This window comes from Muntiacus reevesi, chromosome 3, assembly GCF_963930625.1.
Source record: "Muntiacus reevesi chromosome 3, mMunRee1.1, whole genome shotgun sequence".
Taxonomy (NCBI): domain Eukaryota; kingdom Metazoa; phylum Chordata; class Mammalia; order Artiodactyla; family Cervidae; genus Muntiacus; species Muntiacus reevesi.
In genome coordinates this window covers 187,618,209-187,645,133 of record NC_089251.1, presented here as the reverse complement: position 1 = coordinate 187,645,133, position 26,925 = coordinate 187,618,209, and the positions used below count along the sequence as shown (strand labels likewise).

The 26,925-nt window shown below is 39.5% G+C and overlaps 1 protein-coding gene across 1 annotated transcript; it reads right to left on the bottom strand.

Moving 5' to 3' along the window:
- Window positions 1-5,522: 5,522 nt before the first annotated feature.
- VNN2 (vanin 2) lies at window positions 5,523-26,605 on the bottom strand. The gene is made up of 7 exons (XM_065927778.1): window positions 26,382-26,605; window positions 26,131-26,261; window positions 20,133-20,325; window positions 16,902-17,190; window positions 14,828-15,201; window positions 13,140-13,310; window positions 5,523-8,195 (listed from the first exon to the last, which is right to left on the bottom strand). Exons 1-7 carry the CDS (start codon window positions 26,592-26,594, stop codon window positions 8,004-8,006), a joined length of 1,563 nt encoding a protein of 520 aa, XP_065783850.1. The 5' UTR covers window positions 26,595-26,605; the 3' UTR covers window positions 5,523-8,003.
- Between the last annotated feature and the right edge of the window lie 320 nt (window positions 26,606-26,925).

Genomic DNA, 26,925 nt, shown 5'->3' with positions numbered 1-26,925 from the left:
TTTATTAATAAATATGTAAGTCACAAAATTTTAAAATAGAGAAGGACCCCTGGAAGAATGTCTCTAAAAGTTCGTTGGCTCTCCCCAGGTCTTTAGTTCCAACATCCATTACAAACCTGCTCTCCATTTTTATTGTCAGAAACGTAATTCTATGGCCAACCGTTACTCTACCAGGCTTACCATCAACCCTTCTGATTTCACTCCTAGTAACCTAACCTTCAATCAATACTGCAAACCATAAACTTTCCTTAACCCTTGCTTTCATTAAGTAAAATGCTTCCCATGTGTATATCAAATCAAGGCAGACAATCAGAGCCTTCTCCCACTCTGTCCCATTTTGTCTTTCCTGGTCTTAGCCAAGACCACCCTACTTTTTATATGTTAATACATATACTACCAGTCTGATCCTGGATTGATTCCTCGCTAACTCCTGCCCCTCCAACTCAAGTTTCTCACCTCTCACTTTTGTTGTTCACTTCTCTGAACTCTGAATGCACTCATGGTCAATAGCCACAGTGTTAGTTTCCATTCCTTATTCTAGCATCTAGCCCCTACAGCAGATCCTTTTCTACTTCATACCTTTAACTTCCCTCTATGAACTGAAAACTATTGCCTCTATCTTTAGCTCAAACTTCTTTCCTGAACTCCAGGATTGTTTATCCAACTAAATAGACTTCCACAAGCTCCTGCAAAGCATCAGTCCACTTGCCAGCATCCATACCTATCATTCCACCTCCTATCCTCTCACTATCAATGACTGCTTGTGCCCCTCTCTAAGTCCATTTCCTATCTTTGTCCACCAGATCCCAAACACAATGCTTTGTAAATTCTCTCTTCCTCTCCATCATGAATTTTTCTTTGTCTATTGGGTTAATTATGCTGTTGTATCCCCTACCCTAAAAAAAATCTACCCTCTCTTGATCTGATATCACCTTCTAGTTCCTGCCTCATTTTTTGGCTCCATTGTACAACAAAATTTTTTACATGGTTGTGTCTCTGTCTTAATTCCTTCCCTCCTATCAGGATTTTGCCTCTGACTTAATCACTTTGTCAAGGTCACCATTGACCTCTCCTTTACTAAATCAGTTGGTCAGTTCTCATTCCCAACTTCATTGCCTTGTTGGCTACCTCATTCTTAGAACACTTTCTTCCCCCACAATCTCCTGGTTTTCCCTACTTCTCCATCCTCCAAACCACTAGCAAAGTACTATTTTATTGAAGTATAGTTGATTTACAATGTTGTGTTAATTACTGCAGTACTGCAAATTGATCCAGTTACATATATATATACATTCTTTTTCATATTCTTTTCCATTATGCTTTATTATAGGATAATGAATATAGTTCTCTGTGCTTTACAGTAGGACTTTGTTGCTTATCCATTCTACATAAAAAAGTGCAAAGTAATTTTTAAATTACTTTAGTAATTTTAGTTCATCATGATACTCTAAAATCCTTTGATGGGTCTTTTAGCTTCAGGATAAAGTCCAGACTTCATTTGTTCTTCAATGATCTGATCCTTGCCTATCTTTCTGGCCTCATATGTTTTCATTATCTCTCCTTTCTCTTCCTCCTTTTACCCTCCCCTGCTTCAATATATTGGTCTCTGCTTGCAGCATGCCATTCTTCTTCGTCTTTGCTGACATGACTAACTCTGCCTAGAATGTCATGATTGACTTACCCAGCTGGTAGCTGACAACTCTCTTGTCTCCCAAGGCAAAATTAATCCATCGTTACATTCTGTACCTTTCATCATATGTGTTAAATAAGATGCATGACACAGTGTGAGGTGTGAGGCATATTCTACTTGCTCAATATTTGATTATTATGATGAGTGATAAAGATGATGCTCTGTCTCCTCTTCTAGACTGATTCTTGGAAAAGTAGCTTTTATTTTATTCCTCATCACCATCCAGCACAGGACCTTCACAGTCAGCTGTAGGAATCTAAAAAAACATTGTTGGATCTCTTAAGGGGCACAGGGAGACACCCACAAGAATGATCAGAGAACCTTTATTTATAATGTGAAATAATATTCAGTTCAGTTCAGTCACTCAGTTGTGTCCGACTCTTTGCGACCCCATGAACTGCAGCACGCCAGGCCTCCCTGTCCATCACCAACTCCTGTAGTTCATCCAAACTCATGTCCATTGTGTCGGTGATGCCATCCAACCATCTCATCCTCCATTGTCCCCTTCTCCTCCTGCCCTCAATCTTTCCCAGCATCAGGGTCTTTTCCAATGAGTCAGCTCTTCGCATCAGGTGGCCAAAGTGTTGGAGTTTCAGCTTCAACATCAGTCCTTCCAATGAACACCCAGGATTGATCTCCTTTAGGATGGACTGGTTGGATCTCCTTGCAGTCCAAGGGACTCTCAAGAGTCTTCTCCAACACCATGGTTCAAAAGCATCAATTCTTCGGCGCTCAGCTTTCTTTATAGTCCAACTCTCACATCCATACATGACTACTGGGAAAACCATAGCCTTAACTAGATAGACCTTTGTTGGTAAAGTAATGTCTCTGCTTTTTAATATGCTGTCTAGGTTGGTCATAACTTTCCTTTCAAGGAGTAAGTGTCTTTTAATTTCATGGCTGAAATAACATTAATGATAAGTATAATAAGTCTATATCTCCAAAGTAAAAAACCTAAGCAAAACCACACACACACACACAAAAAAGTAGGGACAAAGCCTGTTGAAACTGATGATTCAGTCAGCTGACCTTACCTTTTGACTCAGTTCGTCACCGAGAAATCACATAAGTCCCCAAAAAGCATATACTCAAGGTCAAAGATATGTGGCCACGAAGCCTGCGTTCTCACATGGGGGAGCCCAAAGTTTATCATTTCAGCAGCCCTCCTGTAAGTGAAGAGCATGGCAGCTCAAAAGAAGCCCGAGAATGGGCCCGCTACTGTTTTTACTGAGGTCTGGGTGAGAGGCCATGAGAACACGCCTGGGACGACCACTGTATCACCACCGACTGCGTCCACGTTTTGTCCTTTACTACATTATCCCAGGGGGCATCCGTAGTTAAGAACCCACCCACTTGCCAGTCCAGGACAGGTAAGGAGACTCGGATTTGATCCCTGGGTCCAGAAGATCCCCTGGAGGAGGGCACGGCGACCTTCTCCAGGATTCTTGCCTGGAGAATCCCATGGACAGAGGAGCCAGGCGGGCTATAGTCCAAGGGGTCGCAGAGTCAGACACGACTGAAGCGACTTAGCACATAGGCACATGATCAAACTTAGCCAAGATTTCAGGGCAGCAGGTTTGCCACGCCCACCATATTCATCAGTAGGAAAGAAGACAAATGAATATTGTCTTATCTGCTGTATCAGACAAGATGCAACCAAGAAAACAGAACCTGCACCAGTTATTTTAGGAGAATTTAATGTAGGGATTTGGTTAAACAGGTATTTGATGACTGAAGGACAAAAAAGAACACAGGGGTAACACAGGCAGTAACTGCCATTCCTGGCATTCATGAACAAACGGAAAAGGAGGAAGTAGGAGCTAGAAGCTTTCCAGGGAAGCCTGTGGAGCTGAGGCTCAGACCCCTAGGGTGGGGCGCTCTCCAGCTGGTGTAAGAAGCCAGCTCCCCAGGGGAGGGCCCCAACAGAGCTGGGACTCATCTCTTAGGGAGACATTGGTTGCCGCTGTTATTTTTGAAGGAGGGCAATGACATCAGTTCTGGGTGTGGGGAAAAAAGCAGAACTAAAAACTAGAAGCAGCTGGTGCTGGAACAAACGACTGCCGTCAGGCGCAGGCGCGCGGTACTGGCAAGTGGGCCAACGGGGTCCCTCCGCTCCTTGTCCAATCTGTGGTGTCCGTCTAGCGCCCTCTATGGGCAGAACCTCCCAGGGAGCCGGGGGGCAAAGGAGACACGCGTTTGCCTACCCTCAACCTCATCATCACAAGGAAGAATACAGCCGTGGGTTTGGAGCTGAGACAATAGCTGAATAACCAGCACACTACTGTAATTGGACAACAGACACTGTGAAAATGCATGAAGTAAACTGATGCTCACTTGCATAGATTAAACTCATAATTCCTTATGCAAAAATAAGAAGTAAGCAGAATATGTGTAATTTGATGCCACATATACAAAGTTTAAAAAGATGAAAAATAGTACTCAAATATTTTTAGCATATGTAATCAACTGCCAAGAAGTCATAAGAATGATCAAAAATAATCTTAGGATAATGACTTCCTCTAATAAAAGCAGAAAACGAAAGGAGAAGAATGCATTTGGAAGGAAATACAAAAAGTATCCACTCTGTTTGCAGCATCTTATTCCATAAACTTGGCAGACGGTACATATTCTTTCACTTAATGTCTTGTACTATCCCTTTATCATTTTTTCTAGTATATTTGGATTTCTTTCTTTTACATTAGTGAGGTATTTAATTGATGAATATGTTCCTAGCTATGAGGCATGAGTTAGGACTGACTAGTAAGGCATACATCTACCCTCCAGCTACACACTTCCTATTTTTATTTTCATGGGTCAAGAGCATATTTATACTAGATGTCTCCCAGTAAGAGTAGATAATAAGCAATTGCTTTTACATCATGTCCAAATGACAGTGCTCTCACTAATTCACTGATATGTTCTATACATCCCTAAGATATGTAAATCTGAATTCATATATGGTCATATTGGAAGTATGGTCTGGCCAATGAAAGATTTATATCTCATACAGTAGGATCTACAGAATTATCATGTCCCAAATACAAACAGACATCCATTCTGGGCATCCATTCTCTCTGTTCTTAGTAATTTTTTTTTTTTCCAGTTCATCCAGCAGCTTTGTTTCAGGCATTGCACTACAGGTTAGAAATACATTATGGACAGTAAGCATGATTTCTTCCCTGAGAAACTCATTTCAGTGGCAATTATATAAAATGTGATAATTTTTATAACATGATGTGTTACAAGTACTTACCAATGCTTGAGGCTTGAAAGAACTTAGAACGGATGTAAAATCTTGTAGAAATAATTTATTTTAGGCCTTATATACTGTGCTTTAAAATCTACCATTCCTTATATTTTTAATTAAGTCTTAAAATTTATAATCTCTGGTGTTTTTGAGTTCTAGCAAATGGAGCCTTACTTTTAATCCTGAAGTTGCTATAGTGGATCTCCTAATTATAAATAAGAGAAGGGCAAACTATATGCAGGTGGGTGGGCGATGAAAATCAAACAATAAAGACATCTGAAATGTGTTTTATGTGAGGTCTGATGCCAAAAGCATTAAATTCCTGTCCCATGGTAACTATCTGAGAGTCCTTATAAACTGTCTGTGAAAACACCCATTTTAGCCCTCTGGAATTCAAATATTTTGTAAGTCTGTTATACCTGCCCTTAACTTACAAAGCTTTTTGGCTCATTAGTCATCCTGGGTAACTGTTTTCAAATTTGACCTTCTGATTCTAGAAGATACATAAACTGTTATACTCTTTATCATAAAAAAAGAATATTGGCCTCTTTTTTGGTTTCTTTTCTCTTTATTCATGAAGGGTTAAAAAAAATCGGACTCTTAGAAAGCTAATCTTTAAACAGCATTATGAAAAACTCAAAATTATCAATATCCTAGAATGTTTTCATCATTTGATATTTCTTTATTTAAAAGATTAGAATCATAGTATAAAATGATCTAAGTATAAGAATTTCTGAGTCTCCAGCCAGCAGACCAAATTTCAAGAGTTTGACAGGAGTAACTGAGGGTATTTTCTTTTTAATTAATATCTGAGATAAAAAAATGAAAAGTACATAAGAGGAGCAGGGGAACAAGGGCTTATAAGTCTTACAGTTGATCAAAGCTATCACCAGGGTTATTCAACTCATATTTATATGAGATGTCACAAGTCTCTTGAGGACAAGTAAGTTAATATCACTCAGTTTATCCCTACTATTTTTCTCTTTTTATCTTCAAGGGGCCTGGAAATTCTCTGGGAAGATTGTCAAAATATCTTCTTTCCTCCTCCAAATACTACTCCATGTCTCCAGATCCTGTAACTAAAGGAATCCTCTTCATAGTTGTTACTGTTTTCATATCCAAGTATCTTTCCAAGAATGACTTTGTTAGAGGTATCTGTGTGTGCCTGCGTGCTTGTGTGTGTACGTGTGTGTGCGGTATGACCAAATTTACGTAAGCAGTCCTCAGCTCTGAGATTTTTTTCATAACACTTATCTATGAAATACCTAGGAGATACGGTCAGAATGGAGTTAGAGAATGTGAATGGACTTTTAAAATGAGGTCAAAACAGGAAAAAAAAATTACCACTGGAAATCACTCATGTAGATGAAAGAGCTGACACCATGACAATGGGTCAAAATGCAAAGATGGACTAAAAAAGGCAGAAAGTAGAGGTAATGATCATTGCAGAGAAGGCTGTGAATATATGTTAGAAATTACTGGACTAGATTGTATAAGGTCACCAGGGCAAAGTCACAGAGTGGCAAAGAGATCAGAGAGAATATATAGACCATGTCCCAGTACTTGGTACCTGGAACATAGTATGAAATCAACAAACGCTGTCTGAATGAAGGGACAAAAGACGGAGGGTGAGCGCTGAGGGGAAGTGGAAGCTGAAGAGAGAGAAACTGGGAAGCTTGCTCTCTGTAACAAAGCATTTCAGGAAAAAAGGATGAGTGGAAACCAGTACCTTGGTTATTCCCTCCAGAACCAACTCAAGAACAAACATGAAATTTTAAGGTGAGACAGAAAGATGATTACCAAAGAAACTGGACTCTGACCTTAGATTCCTTAGAAACTAAAGAGCTACTCCTTCAGGTGCATTTCCCCGAATCAAGGCCAAATGAAACTACACTTAAGTTGTTTGGTAAATAAAATGCATGTGTGAAAATCACTGATGCGACATTGTAATGCAAACACTTTTACAGTCAAGTACTCTTAGTTTTCCTGGGGACTGGTGCTATTTGTTTTTCCCTCTTGCTTTTGCTTTTAATGAATTCTAGTATAGCTGACAACTCTAAATGTGAATCAGGGGAAGCACTGTCCCTTAGCATCTGTGAGGAAATCATTGTTTATATCTTTCTCAAACCAGTGAGTTTAACTTCAGAGGCTGACTACCAGTCAACACTGAAACTTCTGAAAGTGAGATATGATTGCGCATGCATCATAAAACATGCCACAAAACCATTGCATGATGTCTAACTTCCTCAAGCAAAATTGACAAATCTGAAATGTTCTATATTTTATGAAAAGATAAAAGAGCATACAGTTTTGATGATTTTGGAATATTACATACATGTACATTCCCTGTCACTAAAAACAGACTACTCAATGTTGAAAACAGTGTTACTATTAACAGTCATTGTCTCTGTGTTATGGTATTTGTGATTGTTAAATTATCCCATAGCCGTTAAGTAGGAGTGTTTCGAGCTATGACTCCCCAAGAAACTGGACTAGGTGTTAGTTTTTCTAAACATCTCAAAACAACTTGTTTTGTTAAGATAAACTTAAACATTGGAGTTTACGTTTCCAATGGAATTCCGATGAGTTTGTTTCCATCTGATTAGAAAGCAAATTCCCCCACAATCATTAGCACAGAAAACTGAATGAATTCAAGTTGTCTTTAATGTCAAATGGAATTCAGTCATAAATCTCAGTTCCGCTCATTCCCATCATTACTGCTCTCTTTCAAAGCCATCAATGCATTTAAAATGTCCCTGAATCTCTTCACTCTGCTCCTGCTAACACACACACGAGTAGACACAAATGTTATACGGCAAATAAGGCTGGAGCCAGGATTCGATCCTCATCTATCTGGCCCAAACATCAATCATACCATTATACCATACTGTGATATTTCAGCATAGGCAAAAAAAGAGGCAAAATTCCTGTAGCCCTTAAAAATAATCCTTGATTATTTCCTTGAGGAAAAAATATTTGGAAATCATTGGTCTATACTAGTGAGCTAGTCATTCCATATTTCTTAGTAAATCTGAGATGAATCAATGACTATGGTAAAGTGATGTTCTACGCCATCACAGTATACTGCAAGGTTACGATCATTAATAATGTGGGTAGCATCAGGTACGCTGTTGCTGAGTTGCTGGTCCCGCCTGAGATGGAATGTGCGTCCTTGGTGTACCATCTCCCAAAGAGCGACACTGTCAGGACAGGCTCAGATGATCCATTCTTGTTTACCAAACGCCCATCTTCTAGTACCTAAAGGAAAAGTGGGAAGAGTATAGCCAACTTAATTAAAATATACATTACATGCAGACTCATGACTTTGAAACCACCCTAGATATCACAGTTGATCAAGTAGGGTACTAGGAAAGGGGCCTGGGGCCAGGGCTTGGGGAACCGGTGGGAAGGGTAGGGGACAGCTATTTTATATGTAAGGAAGACTAGAGCCATTCTATAAGGTTCAATAATTGAGTTTACACAATCAAACGTAACCTTTAACAGAAAGTCAGAAATCATCAGTAGCAAAAATTTATTGAGTCCAATTATATGCAAGATAACCAGGAGCCAGAAGAGTACAAACAGCACTCTTCCCTCAAGAAGCTTAAAAGTTAGTGCTAGAAACTGAGCAGATTCCAAATATAAAGAGAGAAATCAGTATAATAGTATCTTGGCAAGAGAAACAGGTATGTGCTTAGGAAGTCTGAGAAGGAATAGCTGAACTGGTCAGCTTCCCAGAGTGGGAAACAAACTGCTACAAGGAGGAGAATTTCCCCCTGGGGTTGTATGATGGAAGACTCTGTGCCAAGTGGAGATCAAGCCGCAAAGGCTCATTCTAAGACAAATATGTGTGTGGCGGGGGCTGGGGGGGGCGCTGTGGGTGGCCTTCTCCAGACTCACAGTGTGCTAGGCAATGTGCGTGCTTGCTCATTCCCATTTGGTTAGAACCAGTGAGATATTCACCCCATTTTATAGGTAGGAAATTCAGAGGTTAACTGACACACAAACTTGCATAATTAGTTTCAGAGACCAGTGCCGTGGTGTGTAAGCTCACAACAACAGACTGTTAAATCTCCAGGAACTTTGACAGCTGGTTGTTAAGCATGGCTGTTCTTGAAATTGATCATGGTGAGAGTATTTACACCATGATAATTGGCAAATGGCACACATCAGAGCTTTGCTTCTCCCTTAGAGAGTGGCTTGTTACAATTTATAGTGCATCACTAGTTGAAGATTAGTGAAGAGAAGACTAAGGTATATGGTCAAAAAGAAAAGCAAGGGTTAGACATGCAGAAATTGTGAACAATCGGATCTCTCCTGAAGTCACAGAGGCTTCTCTGTAAGGGAGTAACGTATGCAAAATAATGGAACAAGAAGAAACACAAATAGACAACAGAACAAGAATAAAGAAAATGAATTTATAGAAAGAAACACAAATAGAGAGACAAGAGAACAGGAAATAAAGAGAATGAATTTATCAGTTGTGGAAAGGACAATTTGGATGGGGGAAGAACTTAGAAGGTAAGAAGTTAGATGCTTCATAACTAGAAGTAGAAAACAGCTAAATATCCTCAAAGATAATTATTGTGGTGACACATCAACATAAAAACACAGTTCACTAACAAGTTGTCAAATGCACAACCTGTTGGTAGTTAGTTAAGTGTTCACTGTTTCTAAATTGTTCCTTGTTAACTAAACTGTTCGTTAAAGGAACAAAAATGAAATACCAGAGGCATATTTCAAATTATAGTTGGGTGAAAGTTTGAAACACGTTAAACACAAATATTTGGTTTTCTTGTGACTTTTCATTAATATAGTAAAATCGTGTCTATGTCAACTTCCTTGCGATTAACTTTTCCATATCAGTGATTGTATCTTAGGTTCTAGCTAGAACTTAGCATTTTTACTAGTTTCCTGTTACAAATTTTCCTAAAATATACCATATAATTAATTGACCTCCTAAATAGTATATACTCAATATAATTTGATCCTTTTGATTATTCTCTTACACTGGGAGTTCTTACCCACAAAAATCAAATCAATCAATTAACCCAACAAAATGTGGGACTATGGAAAAATACAGGTCTCACCCCCAGAGACTCTGATTTACTGATCTACAGTGGGACCTGGTCTCTTACTCTTCCAGTCCGTCTGATAATATACCAGAGTTAACTTCAAATAGTAAAGCAATGCTTCCCAGAGTTGTGGTCGATAACACTTCATACTCTTAGCTAGAACTAGGGGTGGGGAAAAGATAAGAAGTAAATATACTGAAATCTCTGCAGAAGGCATCTTCAAAGATAATGTGTAAATATATGTTGATGGAGAGTCTATATCCAGGGAAACTGGGGAAACACTCAGGAAAACACGGTTGGTGTGACTCTTGTAAAACTCTTGCCGTCTATGGTGTTAGAACGGATATCTCTAGAAACAGCAAGTTAACATGATCTGCAAAGTTTCTAGAGAAAGAATAACTAAAAGATAAAATTCTTGATCATTGATTTTTTTTTTTTAATTGTTCATTTGGTTAGTTGGTTCTTCCTTTTGTCTTTCTTATGAGTTTACTTGGTGTCTGTTCCTTAGAACCTGATGAACTTCAGGGAAAGTCATGCCACAGAGAATCTATACTTGTAAAATGAAAACCAGTACCCTAACTAGGAAACATCCTCCAAGGAACTGTTATCCCAAAACCCCTGCTTGCCAGCAGACAAATGCCTCTTTTACAGCTCTGAGGAGTGAACACACAGTGTATCCCATTTCTTCTTTTTGCAGATGAGCTGGAGTAGACGCTGCTGCTGCCGCTAAGTCACTTCAGTCGTGTCTGACTCCGTGTGACCCCATAGACGGCAGCCCATCAGGCTCCCTGTCCCTGGGATTCTCCAGGCAAGAACACTGGAGTGGGTAGGTGAGATATGGCCCAAGTGCTAAATATAATGTAAGTGCCTAATTTATTTATTTATTATCATTTTTGGCCATACCATGCAGCATGCGAGATCTTACTTCCCTGATCAGGGATCAAACCCATGCCCCCTTCACTGGAAGTGCAAAGTCTTAACCAATGGACTGCCAGGGAAGTCTCTGTAAGTGCTAAACTTAAAGGGTAGATACGATCCCTCCCTGTCCTCCCTCCTTCTATCCAAAAATAAAGGGCCAGTGTCCAAGGACAGGAGGTAGCATGACTAATTCTGAGAATTTTGAGTTGAGATCAACAAATTAAGTGCTTAACCAGTTACTATTTTATTTTATTCTCTCATTGTTTCCTACCGCCTAAAACCATTTGTGATGAAAAGTTTAAAATCCTCATCAACTAGCACCACCAATTTCTTCAAGTATATTGATGTGGTTCAGAGTGATAGTCACATGGCATCTCGGACTTTGGAACTTTATTGTGATCTGGAAAACTCCAACTGTTTTTTCTCTTTCTCCCATGGATGAGACTCTTTTGTGAGATAAATGTTCTGTCCTATTTTGGAGTAAATCCTCAAAGAGATACAAGTCTAAGAGTACATGGCATGGGGAAAATTTTTCAAAACAGTATCCAGAAAATTAGATTGTGTGCTCAGTTGAAATGGCAAGGCTTAGCTAGGTGGGATGCATGGTGACAAAGGAGATCCAAGGGGAGGGCATGTATGTATACATATCGCTGATTCACTTCATTGGACAGCAGCAACTAACACACCATTGTAAACTAATTATACTGTAATTAAAAAATAAAATGAATGGCAAGGCTTACAAGACACAGTGCACACATACCACTAGACCCCATGTCTTCCTAAGCTTACCTGAGTGAACCCTACCCTCCTTTCTTTTGCTTCCTTGAATTCGCAGATAATTTCAACTTATCGACACATGTTTGTGCCAGGCTATCAACTTTTAACTATTGGATTTCAGTTCCAGATCTCTTACTTCAGATCTGATCATGGTTTTCTGTAGTTGGCACCAAAGGTTTTATTCCAGCCTCAATGTGCTCCTGAGATTCTCTGCCTTTCTGGGTTCTATGGCAGCCAAGGATTCCAGTTCTCTGAGTTTCCCAGCCTTAAGACTGCACTGTATGTTAAACTGTTGGTGTCACAGAATTAAACATTTTTACAAATATGACATATTCCAATCTGATAATACAAGCAGACACAGATATATAACCATAAGCAGTCTGCAATTTTAAAGATTCCCTTGCTTGATGCTTTGGATTAATTAGCTTAGATTCTATTTTTCTTTTGTAAAAACAAAAAATGCAGTGATTTCATTTAGGTTTCTAAAACTCTGCCACGATTTGTCACAGTTTGATGAAGACATTAAATTCCAAACTTGTGGAGTGTGTGTATGTACGTGTGTGTATATGCACCATGTACTAAGTAGCAGATATAAACCTGCAGAATCTTAATTTTAATTTGAGACCAACTTAATTTGTGGATGAACTAGCTATGACCACTGTGGTTTATGAAATAAATATTTGATTTTCTATTTGTCTTCACATGTTAGAAAAAAGAAATTAAAACTCTGTAAGTAAATATTCTGCAATGAATGGTTCTTCAGATTCATAGGCCTTAGGTATCTTGTGTTGTTCCAACAAAGTGTCATCACATAAGAATTAGTTGCTGTAAGTTGCAAATATGGTCACAAACCCACCCCCGCTCTTATCCATACCCTTTGCAATGTGATTTCACAGCTCTTCCCATTGAGAGTTCTGCATCATTTATTTCTTCACCCTTTGAATCTACACTGGTCATGTGACTTGCTTATGGTAGATGAAATATTTGCAAACACAGTCCAAGCAGAGACTTGAAAAGAACTTGCCTATTGTGTTTCTTTCTCTATTTATGCTCTTGGACTCTTTCATTTAACATGTGGACAAGCCCAGGCTTTCTGGAAGATAAGGGACCATAGAACATGCCTCCAGTCATTCCAGATGTTCAAGATACGGCCATCACCAACCAACCTACCCCAGCCAGCTCACTTGCTAGCAGCAGATGCATGAATGAGCCCAGCCAAGATCAGCTGAGCCCCTTCTAGTCCAGAAGAACTGCTTAGTCACACCCAGTTCACAGCACCAACCACAATATCAAGCTAAAGAAACGGTTATTGTGCAAAGTCATGAAATTTTGAGGAAGTTTGTTACACAGCAAAGGTTAACAGAAACTGTTTTCTTAGCCTGTTTGACTTCAGAAGACAGATAAAATGAAGACACTCTTAAAATTCTCCTACCTCAAATTTTTCAGGTGCCAGCTTGATTTTAGAAAGTAGCACTTCAGGAAAAACATACTGTGTTCCAAATGTGCCGCTTAGGGAGAACCATTCAAATCTCGTCAGAGCAGTTTCTACTGGCTGTCCACACGTTGCCAAATTAGTAGATCCGCATTTCAGCATTGTGCATACCTGTGTAGAAGAGATGCATATGAACTCCAACACCTTGCATATAAGTTACTTGTAGAACTGTTGACTCAGTTTATAGCAAAGAAAATATTTTCTCCATTTGCTAAAGGGATTTGGATCATATAATTACTTGATTTATTGGAAATGGCAAATGATTAAGAGCCAACCCACACATCTGGGCAACCAGTGGATTGAAAGAAAGAAGCCAGTTTTCATAATAGGAAAGAACAAATCCGACTCCATTTTGGATCTGGTTCTTTTACTTTAACCTTTGTATTCTAGTGCTTTTGCTACAAGTTAATCACTGAATGGAGACTGGTGCGCTCAGTTGCTCAGTCATGTCCAGCTCTTTGCAACTCCTTGGACTGCAGCCTGCCAGGCTTTTCTGTCCAGGGAATTTTCCAGGCAAGATTACTGAAGTGGGTTGCCAGTTCCTCCTCCAGGGGATCTTCCTGAGTCTCTGACATCTCCTGCATTGGCAGGTGGATACTTCACCACTGTGTCACCTGGAAGCCTAAATGGAGGTTGCCTATAAGCTTAAATTATACATAATGAACTGTCTCTGAGAATCGTGCCTTTCATGTAATAAGCTAAAATACCTCTGTTTAGCTCATAGGGAATATCTAGACTAGGTCCGCTTATGAATGACTCCAAGAAGAAACATTTTACATTTCCCTTCCAGAGTCTGACCGGAACCAGGACTTTACCTTTTCCCCTTTCAGTATAAAAGAAGTCTGATTTCTACCTCAGGAAAGACAGTTCTTTGGGACACTAGTCCATCATCTCAGTTTGCTGGCTTTCCAAATGAGGTCACTGTTCCTTGCCACAACAACTCATATCTCAATTTATTGGTCTGTCCCACTGTGAGCAGTACAAGCTTCAATTTGGTATCAGATATAAACCATTCATCTGGTATGTCAGATGGTGGCATTTGGTTCAAGAAAGTGGAACTCTTTGGGCAACAGAAGTACTAAAGTCAAAAGAATGATTAGAATTTTGACCATCTCTTTTTTTTCCCCATATCTGTTTCCTTAGAAGAAAGCAATGAGGCACAGAGTGTAATAATAAAATGCAAATGCATAGTCAACACTATACAAAAAGCTTACACTTTAAAAATTTGTCATTGGAAGGGCAGGAAATGACTAGGACATATGGTTACCAGAGCAGTTAAAATAAAAATGATATCCCTACTTATTGTTAGTTTTAAAAGTTAAAATAAGACTTTATATTTAGATATGTCAGCAAAATTACTTAAGGAAGCCACTTCAATATGTAAGCTAGTTCATTAGCCAATTAGAAAATCAGGTTAATATTCTTTAGTGTGTTCAAAGCAAGCAATCAGATGATGTTTAGCTCCCCTGCAAATATTATAGGATTAATCCCAAAGCATGTGTGTGTGACACTGGTAATGCATGGAGTCAAGCCACAAAAAAGCACTGGATTCCCTGGGACAAATATGAAAAGTTGACCCTGGAATTTACTCACACCCAAACACTCGTCTTCACTTGAGTTGAGATTACCTGCCAATATTCTCTTCTCCTTTTCCCATGAAGTCCTGCAAAAGCTCCTAGAACATACACTTCACTCCCCTCCTGTCCTAACATCCTGTAACTTAGATGACAGCAGAGCTCTTTTTGACACACAGTAAGATTTCCTGCACTTTCAGAGAGCTTTGTGAAGTTGAACTCATCGCGGGAAATAAATCCCCTGAAGGAATTTTTTGCTCCTGGAAAGGGTGTGATGGAGGTGGCGTAGGCACTCCAATTCACAGCTGGTGGGTAGGTCGGGGAGTTCCGGGGATGGGAATCCACCTCCGCAAAGAGAATCTTTCCTGACTCTGTTTCCATATCATGATGGTAGACTTTGGGAGAGTGTGGTGCATAGATACCACTGCCTGTGAATGGAAGACAAGTCTTTTAAAAACAAACAAACAAACAAACCCAATACCCCCAGTTTCCCCATCAGAACTGAGCATGTGGTCATGTCACAAGACTAGTCATGAGACGGCACAAGGCATTGAACACCCAGGTACTTCTCCTATTCTCCACTGGAGGAGATTAAAAATTGAATGATTACTGGTCTCATTCAATAAACTTGGAACATAATTTATTACCATAAAAGAAAATTTAGCCAAATATTAAAACCACTGAATCACTGAAGTTTCTGAGATGTGCATGCTAAGTCACTACAGTCGTGTCTGATCCTCTGTGATCCTATGGGCTATAGGCCACCAGGCTCCTCTGTCTATGGGTTCTCCAGGCAAGAATACTGCAATGGGTTGCCATTTACTCCTCCAGAGGATATCCCCAACCCAGGGATAGAACTGGCATCTCCTATGTCTCCTGCATTGGCAGGTGTGTTCTTTGCCACAGGCCCTTTGAGAGGTAGGGACGGTAACATAAAAGAATAGTCCCTCCTGTTCTCCATTGTGGTGGTTTTCAAATATGTCCAAAAATTCTTCATTATTCCTCTCTCCACTGGCTGGATCTAATTTGCTTTACCTTGAGTGCGGGCTTGACTTAGTGACATACTCCTAATGAATATAATGAGGTAGAAATAATGGCTTGTGACAAGTCATAAAAAGCTGTGCAGCATTCCCCTATCTCTCTCCATCTTTTTCTCCTTACTAGCTCTGGAGAAAGTCAACTGCTATATCATGAGGATATATCACACAGCCCTATGGAGAGGCCATGTGACAAGAAATGAAAGTCTCCTGTCAACAGTTACTGAGAAAGAGAGGAACTCTACCAAGAGTCACACGAGTGAGCCATCCTGAACACAGACCTGCCAGCCCCAGTTAAGTCTTCAAGTGACTCTTAGCCCAGGCAAAGGCTTGATGTAAACCCAAGAGATGGCCTGAGCCAGGACCACCCAAGCTACTCCCCAGTTCCTGACCAACACAAACTGTGAGATAGCAGATGTTTCTGGTTTTACGCCACTTCCGCTTTTTACTTTTTGAGTAATTTATTACACAGCAACACATCAATAACACGCTCCTCTGCCTTCACCAGTTTTAGAGCACATCTTGTTTAGTTTCCTGCTTTGCTACATACTGCTGTTGCTGGGTAGTGACTTCAGTCCTGGCTGACTCTGTGAGTTGTAGCCCCCCAGGCCCTCTGTCCATGGAATTCTCCAGGCAAGAGTACTGGAGTGGGTTGCTATGCCCTCCTCCAGGGGATCTTCCCAACCCAGGTATCGAACCCAGGTCTCTGCATTGCAGGCAGATTACCACTGAACTACCAGGGAAGCTCTTGCTACCTACTAACTGATGCGTTTGGCAGGTTACTTGCATTTTTGTGTGTCTAAGTTTTCTAATCCACAAAACCAGACTGATAATCCTCAGCCCACACAAATGAAATAATACACATAAAAGTCTTAACACAGACATAGCTATTATATGTAGCTGTTATTATAACAGTAGCTCTTCTCTTCTTCTTCTTCTTCTTTTTTTTTTTTTTTTTTTTGTGAACAGATACAAGCTTAGTGAGAAATCCCAACAAAGAACTAAAAAAAATTACAACAGGTCATATCCAAAGCATGAGTTTCTCTCCATTTAGAAATATAATCTGCAAACCTCATCTAGTCATGGATTACCTGTCATTTTTAGGTTGACATCATGTGTGTTTGCTGCAAGAAGATTAACTCTCATTCCCATTGCCCATGCTGAATGAAATTCAATAGCTGTCAAAAGGGGCAAAACGTTCATCCAAGCTGTGGGAAACAATATGGTGTCCACGTGGAAATCTTTCACCAGGGTCACAGCAGGATCATGGAAGAGAATATCAAAGCACGTGAAAATGCCAAACTTTCCAAAGGTGGTGCTGAAAGTCACTAACTCCGGCTTTTCGGGGACATCAAACTGAAGCTCACGGTAGAGGTGGTACTGTAATAAACACCCAGGATAAAACCAGAAAAGCCTTGTTTATTGAAGAGATGACACATGAAGACCTTCCAAGTTAGTAATTACCTGCTCAACAATGGGAACTGTATAGAAGGTGAATGCCACTGGTGATTGGAAGCTAACTTTCAAAGAAAAATAAGGAGAAGCACAGTTTCTCTCTGTCTCTCTGTGTCTCTCTCTGTCTCTGTCTCTCTTGCTCTCCTTTTCTTTCTCTCTCCCCCTCCTCTTGCCTCTCCTTACCTGCCTCCCTCTCTCAGTTAGGGCCAAATATCTCCCCATGAATTGCAAACACTATGTGCTTCTTGAAAGATGAAGATTTACATCATTTTTCTTTGAGTCCCTGGTACCTAAAAATACAATTGTCGTTGTTGCTTAGTTGCTGAGATATGTCCAGTTCTTTGTGACCCCATGGACTATAGCCCGCCAGGCTCCTCTGTCCATGGGATTTCCCAGAAAAGAATATAGGAGATGGTTGTCATTTCCTTCTCCAGGGGATCTTCCTGACCCAGGGATTGAACCCGAGTCTCCTGCATTGGCAGGTGGATTCTTTACCACTGAGTCACCAGAGAAGCAGAAATATAATAGATACACAATAAATATCTGTTAAGCAGGTGAGGGAGGCCCCATCCCTGTTTACCATGTCCCTTCCAAAGTAATCTCAGGGACTGTTATCCAGTTTTGAGAATTGTTGTTAAACACAAATGTTTTATTTCATTCTGATTCCTTCCAAGTAAGGTTGAGAAACAAACCTAGTCTAATTTGCTAATCAGGGTCATAGCTTAATAAAATGATTTGCAAAGTAGGAAAAGCTGAGAGTTAGAAGCAAGACTATTAAAACTCCTCTCAATGTTTATTTTCTATCTAAAAATTTTTTAATTGAAATTTACTAGCATTTTAAGAATCAATCGACAAAAGTACTCTTATCAGATCCATATGTCAGAGGACATCGGTCACGAACTGTTCTGAGGTGCCCTGCTGAGACAGTGAGAGCTTCTCACTTTAGGATGACTCAGGTCCTCACCAGCTGCCCACATCCTGTACACTGCGCCATCCTGCCATTTACTGGGTCTGGTTAAGTGGATTGATCAACTATGTTATCAGTTTAACTAGGTCAACACTTACAGAATAGAAGAGTAACTGCAAAAGTAGCCTATAAAATGATACTAGCGATGCAAACATGGTCTCCAAAGTAATAAAAATGACATTTCTATTCCTAATGTGAGTCACATTTTTGAGAACATGAAAGTTTAATTACATTTGAAAACAAGTTGACAGACCACAAGATTACATAGAAAACTTTTGGGTCTTATTTATAAATGCACAAATAAATGCATAAATAAATATAAACATATTTTTAAGGACTCGTGTTAAATTATTTTTCATAGAGGTATATGATCAAAAACATTTGAAAATCTTTGATGCTATATCTTTCTCCTTGCCTAAAATTTATTTTTTACCTAGGACTTCCAGGAGATAATTTCTCCACTCAGAAGATTCTGAGGTTCCAATATAAGATGATTAGAAAAAAGAATATGGGACAGGAAAAGGGACATTCACACGGACCTGTACACCCCATATTCATGTAAAAGTTCAGTCTCTCTCCCTGCCCAATTTGGTACAAAATTGTGGCTTTAGGTTATTTTATTCCTTCAGGTTATTTTACTCAGATTTTAAAGCAAAAATTTTATAATTTGACCTTAAATCAATAAAAGGATAATTAAATCAACTGGTATAGAAACTAAAAAGAAAGATCATTTTTGTAACTTGATAGAAAACAAAGAAATTAGCTTCTATGAAACCGGTTCATACAGTATGAAAACATTTTATCATTTTAGTGTTAAATGTTATCCAGGTCAGAAAGCAACGGTTAGAACTGGACATGGAGCAACAGACTGGTTCCAAATAGGAAAAGCAGTACGTCAAGGCTGTGTATTGTCACCCTGCTTATTTAACTTATATGCAGAGTACATCATGAGAAACGGTGGGCTGAATGAAGCACAAGCTGGAATCAAAGTTGCCAGGGGAAATATTAATAACTTCAGATATGCAGATGCCACCACCCTTATGGCAGAAATTGAAGAAGAACTAAAGAGCCTCTTGATGAAAGTGAAAGAGGAGAGTGAAAAAGTTGGCTTAAAACTCAACAATCAGAAAACTAAGGCCATGGCATCTGAACCCATCACTTAATGGCAAATAGATGGGGAAAGAGTGGTTGACTTTATTTTGGGGGGCTCCAAAATCACTACAGATGGTGACTGCAGCCATGAAATTAAAAGACGCTTCCTCCTTGGAAGGGAAGTTATGACCAACCTAGACAGCATATAAAAAAGCAGAGACATTACTTTGCCAACAAAGGCCCATCCAGTCAAGGCTATGGTTTTTCCAGTAGTCATGTATGGATGTGATAGTTGGACCATAAAGAAGGCTGAAAGCCAAAAAATTGATGCTTTTGAACTGTGGTGCTGGAGAAGACTTGAGAGTCCCTTGGATACCAAGGAGACCAAACACATCAATCCTAAAGAAAATCAACCCTGAATATTCATTGGAAGTACTGATGCTGAAACTGAAGCTCCAATACTTTGCCATCTGATGTGAAGAGACAAGTCATTGGAAAAGGCCCTGATGCTGGAAAAGATTGAAGGCAAAAGGAGAAGAGGGTGGCAGAGGATGAGATGGTTAGATAGCACCACCGACTCAATGGACATGAATTTGAACAAATTCTAAGAGCTAGTGAAGGGCAGAGAAGCCTGGCAAGCTGCAGTCTGTGGGGTTGCAAAGAGTCAGACAGGACTTAGTGATTGAACAATAAAAACAATGTTTGAACAATAAAACATCGTATTATAAGGAAATGAAGCTCTATCTCCTAAACACAGAATACACCCTTCTCAAAGGAGGCTCCATTTTACACACTCACCCCCTCTTACCTTATGGTAACGTGCCACCAGCTTTCCCGTTTTATCATACACCACGTTGGTGTTGTATTGATAATGGCCATTAGAAGGACACTTGGTACGACCGGAATTACATGGTTTTTTGTCACCCATATTTGCCACGACATAGATAGAGTTGTTCTTGGCCAAGCAGCTGAGTCTTGCTTGTACTGGTGTATGACCAAATCTAAATCGAATTTTAATTAAGACATTTCAATGTCAAAGAGAGAAAGGCCAATACTGTATGATATCACTCAGACATGGAATTTTTAAAAGTCAAACTTGTAGAAACAGAAAATAGAATGGTGGATATCGGAAGTTGGATTGTGGGAAATTGGGGACATGTAGTTTAAGGGTACAAACTTGTAACTTATAAATAGTTAAATCCCAGAGACTGAATGCATAACATAATGCTTATATTCATATATATGCATGTATGATAAACTTTAAAGTCACTATGAAACTAGGTCTGAATTTTCTCACATACACACAAAAACTACTAATTATGTGACATGATAGAGATCATATTTAGAAGTCACAAGTTAAACTTGGTGAATTTTTTCCACATTGTATCTATTACTCCAGCAATTCATTATTCACCCTCCTGTAGCGACAGTTTTCATCTCTTCAAGAGATCACTCCATCAACACATACATATACACTAGGACCTCTCATCTGTGGGAAAAAAATAGAAACCTCTCTTGACCCCCACATGCCCTTCTAATTTATTTTTTCCTTAGGTCCCTAGGTTCATAGGTCCCTCTTAAAATAAAACTCCCTGAAATAGCTGGCCCTCTTTCTGGATCAGCCCATCTTCTCCCGTTCTCTTTGGAAGTGCTCAGATTAGGCTTCATTGCTCTCGTCCCACCTGACAACCCCTACTAATGCAAGTGATGACAGCCACATCTTACCTTATCTTGTACCACTTCTGCCTCAGCTGACGGAGTTACAGCCCCCTCCTGGAAACACTTCACCCCACCTATTGGACCCCACTCTCTCGTCCTCCTACTCACTGGCGGCTTTTCTCCATCTCCTTTTCTGGTTCCTCCTCTTCTGCCCTGAGTCTAAACATTGAAGTTTCCTGTGGCTCAAGCAATAGATTACTTCTCTTCTCTAACTCATTCCACTGGTGAACCCATCTCGGTGTTAAATATTGTCTCTCTATTAGAGATAAGTTTCTCTTCTTTTTCAAAGGGAATTTTATTCTTTTATTATTTCCAGCAATAATCCAACTCCTATAGTCTTGAATTTAAGATGTATTGGGGAGTTTGGTTCTTAGTAGTTTGGGAATAGTTAAATGAGCTCTCCTTCTGGGTCGTGGTGGCAAGGGTGTCTCAGTTGGTTAGCGGTGCGATCCACAGTTACACGTATTATTCGGGTGGTGGAATGCCACTGGAACCCCCTGGAAAAGTCCTGTTAGCCACTGGACCAAGGCCAGTCGTGAGGGCCATGACCTTTGGACTCTGGAGATTCCAAGACAATTAAGTGACAAGGAGCAGAATAAAAAAGAAGGGACATGATCCTTCCATCTGTGCCTTTCTTTTTAGCTGTGACTCTGTGGCCTTATGTGGCAGTTATGCAAAATAGTCTATAATTCTTATCTTTGGATTTGCAATGAGTGTGAAAAAGAATGTTTGCATGGCTTATTGAAAAATCTGACTACTGTGTCTTTACAATGAACAGAATAACTTTATATGATGAAAGTAATGTTTTTGTTCTTACTGTAGAAATACTTTTTTCAAAGTTTGTACATGATTAAGGACATAAAAAAATGTGCTTGACAGGTCTCTTGTTTTACCCAGAATAAACAATATGCAGACCTGTGGTTACATCTATGAATAGATCATTCTTTGAGACAGTTCTTCTTCCCCTGAGGACCAAGATTTTTGCTCTTTAACATTACTGACCAGTGTGGAGTTGGCATACCTTTGTGCATGGTCAGTTGTGTCTGACTCTTAGTGACTCCATAGACTGTAGCCTGACAGGCTCCTCTATCTCTGGGGCTCTTCAGGCAAGAGTACTGGAGTGGGGACTGTTTCCTCCTCCAGGGGATCTTCCCAGTTTAGGGATGGAACCCATGTCTTTTACATCTCCTGCATTGGCAGGCAGATTCTTCACTACTAGGGCCACCTGGGAAGCCCAGCATAGCTTTATTGATAAATTATTAATATTATTTGAGAATAATCATGCTAAATGTGAAAGGAATAGAGTGAGCGCCACGTCAGGATATCTTTCTTAAACAAAGTATGATTATAAGTATTTAAAAATGCAACTACTATTATTGTGTAGATGATAGATATTGTGTTTTATTTCTTAAAGCTTAATAGGTTTGAATATGGACTTTATTTGTAGAAAGTAAATAAGAGGAAATCTATAAAAGCATGTCTGAAAATAATTATCTATTTATCCATCCTATAAACCATATTATGACATGTGTTTCATTGAGAGCAATGTGATTTGAAAAAAAATGAGATTACAGGGGACCCAGATTTACTTAGATATTTATAGATGGTTCCTGATTTGAACTGCCACTGGCAAAGTACATTCATGACCTCAGCAATAAGAATCTGATAAGATTCACTTTTGATTTTTAAAGCACAATTAAGTGTTCTGGAGCTTGCATTTAACAGGCAGTTTAAATTCAAACCCCCGGATGACTCTTCCTCATGACTACATTTCTGCTTCCTTACCGTAGATCTCTAGACATTTGCTGGTGAATGAGTGAATGAATAAATGAAAAGGAATGGATTGATAAGTACTCTTATCCATGTTAGTAAACCTGATTTGAAAATGTTTTTCTCCCTGATTTTCTACCTCAAACCCTGATCTTGTATTTCATGCCAGACTCAAATATGTATCCGCCAGGGTTACATCTCCACTTGGATGTCTATTAAGTTACAGCTCAAACTTCAGATGCACAAAGTTAATTCCCTAAGTTCCATCCCAGACTTGCTCTTCCTTCATTGCTCCTGTAACCGACCAGGACTAGCGGACCTAAGCAGAACAGCCTCCCCCACCCCACCCCACCCTGCCCTGTCTTCCACCTGCCTCTTTTTTGTAGAAAAACTTTAGTCTCCCAGGCCCCCCCTGAGTCACAAAAATTTAGCTCAAGAATTAATGACTGGAAGAATGTAAAGACATAGGAAGAAAAAAATAGCAGTTGGGCCAGGAGGACTGGTAACAATTTAAAGAATAGATCAGCCATACAGGAGCACAGAATGTTAGGTCTTCCCCTGAGGACATAAAAATCAGTGTCTGACACACACTCCTAGTTGTTTTGCAGACACTAAAACCCTCATCAGATGGAAAAAGCTAAGTGCATGAAGGCCATGAGCATGTAGCTCCCAATCTGGCTGGAATCTGAGGATTGATGATGTTAACCCCTGTGACATCACCCTATTACCTCTCCATCAGCTAATCAGAGAATTGTGCATGAGCTGATCACACACTCTGCAACTCTCTCCCTTACCTTGCCTTTAAAAACCCTTCCCTAAAGACCCAGAGGGATGGGATGGAGAGGGAGGCAGGAGGGGGGGTCGGGAAGGGGAACACATGTAAATCCATGGCTGATTCATGTCAATAAATATTATTTAAAAAATAAAATAAAATAAAAACCCTTCCCTAAAATCCATCGGGGGTTTGGTTCTTTTGAGCATTAGCCACTGGTACTCCTGGCTTGACATTGAACTTTCCTTCGCCACGACCTTGTATCAGTAGATGGTCTTTCCAATGCCTGGACAAGAGAAACCAAACTTGGTTCACGAACACTCCCTATGTCCCTAAATGGCAGGTTTGTGTCTCCAACTGCTTAGGCCAAACATTTGGGAGTCACTCTTTTGTTTGTTTGTTTGGAGAATTTTGTTTTGGCTGTAAGGCATGGCTTGTGGGACCTTAGTTCCCTGACCAGGGATTGAACCTAGTCCCCTAAAGCAGAAGTTCGTAGTCCTAACCATTAGCAGTAATCTTTTGATGCTGGACAACTTTGTTTACTTTTATTTGTTTGGTTTTTTCTTGGAGGTGGGGGGTGTTGCAGAAACCCCTATATATCTTGGTTCCTCCCTTACCTCTTTGGAACAGTCCAAAGAAGTATCTGAGCAACTGAATCCCAGGCTTAAGGCCTTGGTAAAGTCCCAAATAAAACATAATTGTCAAATTTTAGATTGTATTTGTTTTTTCAGTCAACACCCCTACTATTATCTCCAAATGACATTCTATATGATAAATGAGTTTGTTTGCATCTATCTTCCCCCACAAGAATACTCATAAGCCATGGGGAGGGCAAAGACTTTGCTTTAAAAGTGCTATATCCCCTATTCTTAAAATAGTATCTGGTACATAGCAGGTGTTCAATAAGTAATCATTAAATGAATTAAATGTGACTACATTGGATGACAATGCAAACCCATTTTCTTTTAAAATTTCTTTTTTGTAGCATAGAGCTATGAGAGAGGTATTGACTAACCACCTGGAATAGACCTGTCCTGAAGCCTTCACCATGTGACTCTAGTGGTAAAGAACAGGCCTGCCAATGTAAGAGACATAAGAGACGTGGATTCGATCAGGAAGATCCCCTGGAGGAGGGCATGCAAACCACTCCAGTATTCTTGCCTGGAGACCCCCATGGACAGAGGAGGTGGGCTAATGCCCACGGGGTCAGAGAGAGTTGAATACAACTGAGGCAACTTAGCATGCCAAGCTTCACCAGTTTTCATAGCTACTGTGATCTCTGACTGGCCCATAAATTGGCCAAATATGTTGTTTGTTTTTTTTTTTTAACTAAGAAATCCATCTCACAATCCTACTGTGAGATGAAAAACAAATGGGTTGTCCTCTTCTCAAAACTTCTAGGCAGAAAGACTGTCCAGCTGTTGCCCCTTTTCTTCCACAGCAAACACCATGGGAAGCATCAACTCAGAACAAGAAAAACAGGAAAGTGGGGCTGCTGACTGTCACGGAACCCAGTATTCTCCTCGTTGTGTGGCTAAGCCCTTTAGAGCTGAGGAAAGCCATTTTCTGATAACCCATACGTAAGCTTCAGACTTAACAGTAGTGCCTCAAAAAGCATGGTACCCATGATCCCCAGCAAAAGTATGGCAGAGGAATGTTTAATAAGCTTAATTTGAGGTACCAGAGTGAAAAAAGCATAAAAGGGTATGAGATGGTGAGAGGATCTGAGAGTTGAGAAAGAATGGGTATGAAGTATAGACGTGTTCAACCTGTACCTCAATAGTTCAAGCCTTAGTAGGTAGTAGAAGTTATATATTAATATACATATATATTAAATATTTTATATTGGAAAGTTTATGAATTAATTTTTCCCAGGAAAATTAACTTTACAAGCCTAGGAAACTGCAAAATGTCAAAGCATAAAGTCTTATGATTCAGATCTTTCTGCATGAGAAACAGATTCTAGAGCAGAGAGATGATGAAACTGAAGTCTGATACCATCAACAGAGACTTTGGAATATTTTCTGAATGCAAGCCACGGTCCGCTTCAGAAATTAATTTACTATTTATATTCATGAGATTGCCTTCCCCTTAGTTTTTAATCCCAAAGATAAATATCTTATTTATATATTTCTCCAAATTTGATAAGCATATTAGATTATAAATAATTGTTAAATGGTATCTAAGTACAGTTTTAAAAATCAGATGAATGTCTACATATATATAAAACTTATACTACATATATGAACAGTTAGGATTTATTATTTTCTGTAGTAAGCATATACATTTTAGAGAATCACAGTACTTTGTACAAACAACTATGACTGGGACTTCCCTCACGGTCCAGTGATTACGAATTCGCCTTCCAGTGTAGGGGAGGCAGGTTCTATCACTGGTCGGGGATCTAAGGAACTAAGACTCCACATGCTGTGGGGCAATGAAGCCCAAACGTCACAACTGGAGAAGTCTGCATGCTGCAACAAAGACCCAGCATAGCCTAAATAAATAAGTAAATATGTTTTAAAAAATAGGGTACTTCAAATACCTGCGGGGGTCTTGACATGGAATCCAGTTCACCTGAGGATCTGGGATATTCTCCAGATAAGGGAAAATGGTTTCCCTGGTAAATTTCCATCCATAAAGTGCATCTTCTGGGGTCACGATGATCTGAGCACCCTGCTCAAAACAAGTTAAATCAGAATTATTTCTCTATGTATGTAGACAATTCAACACTCCAGTTTTCATCAGCTCTCATGCCTGTCTTACGAATTATGATTTGCAGAAATAAAAGAATACCTGCTCAGCTGCCTGCTTAATTGCCTTCTCCAGAATATCTATGTTCTTGTTCATGAGGAACAAGGCCTCACCCGGAGAAACAGGTGCTTTTGTATCATTTGGCAGTATGACAGCATGTTCATACACTGCAGCTTTAAAAGTATCCAGAGCACTGACATGCAGAATTATTAGGGCAAACACTGCCACGGAAGTTTGTAAAGAGGAAGTGATCATGGCTAAGGGATCCTGAGTTCTGCAAGTGAAAGCAACATTCATGCAGCATTTATAGAGGAAGGAACATTTATGTAACACGTGACTGCCAGTTCTTATTTTATAATCTCATGAATATTATGTCTCATCATTTCAGAGGAAACAAATTTCAGTTCCATGAATACAATCAAAAAGTATTACAAGGACTGTACAAGATGTACTGTTGATAAAGTCTAATGACAAATTTCAAAAGAAGAATTCAAATATAACATAATTCTACCCTTTTATTAATAGAAAGAAAATAGCTTACTAAATTAACTCTCATATGAAAACTATGATACAATAAATTTCATTT

Bases quoted from the DNA above. Each gene is read 5' to 3' on its own strand.
- VNN2 (XM_065927778.1), bottom strand. From the start codon at position 26,594: ATGATCACTTCCTCTTTACAAACTTCCGTGGCAGTGTTTGCCCTAATA. The intron at 15,202-16,901 runs GTAATCCATGAC...TTCCATTCACAG, and splicing joins TGTCAACCTAAAAATGACAG to GCAGTGGTATCTATGCACCA. The intron at 8,196-13,139 runs GTAGGAGAATTT...CTTTTCCTTTAG, and splicing joins TGGCACCTGAAAAATTTGAG to GTACTAGAAGATGGGCGTTT.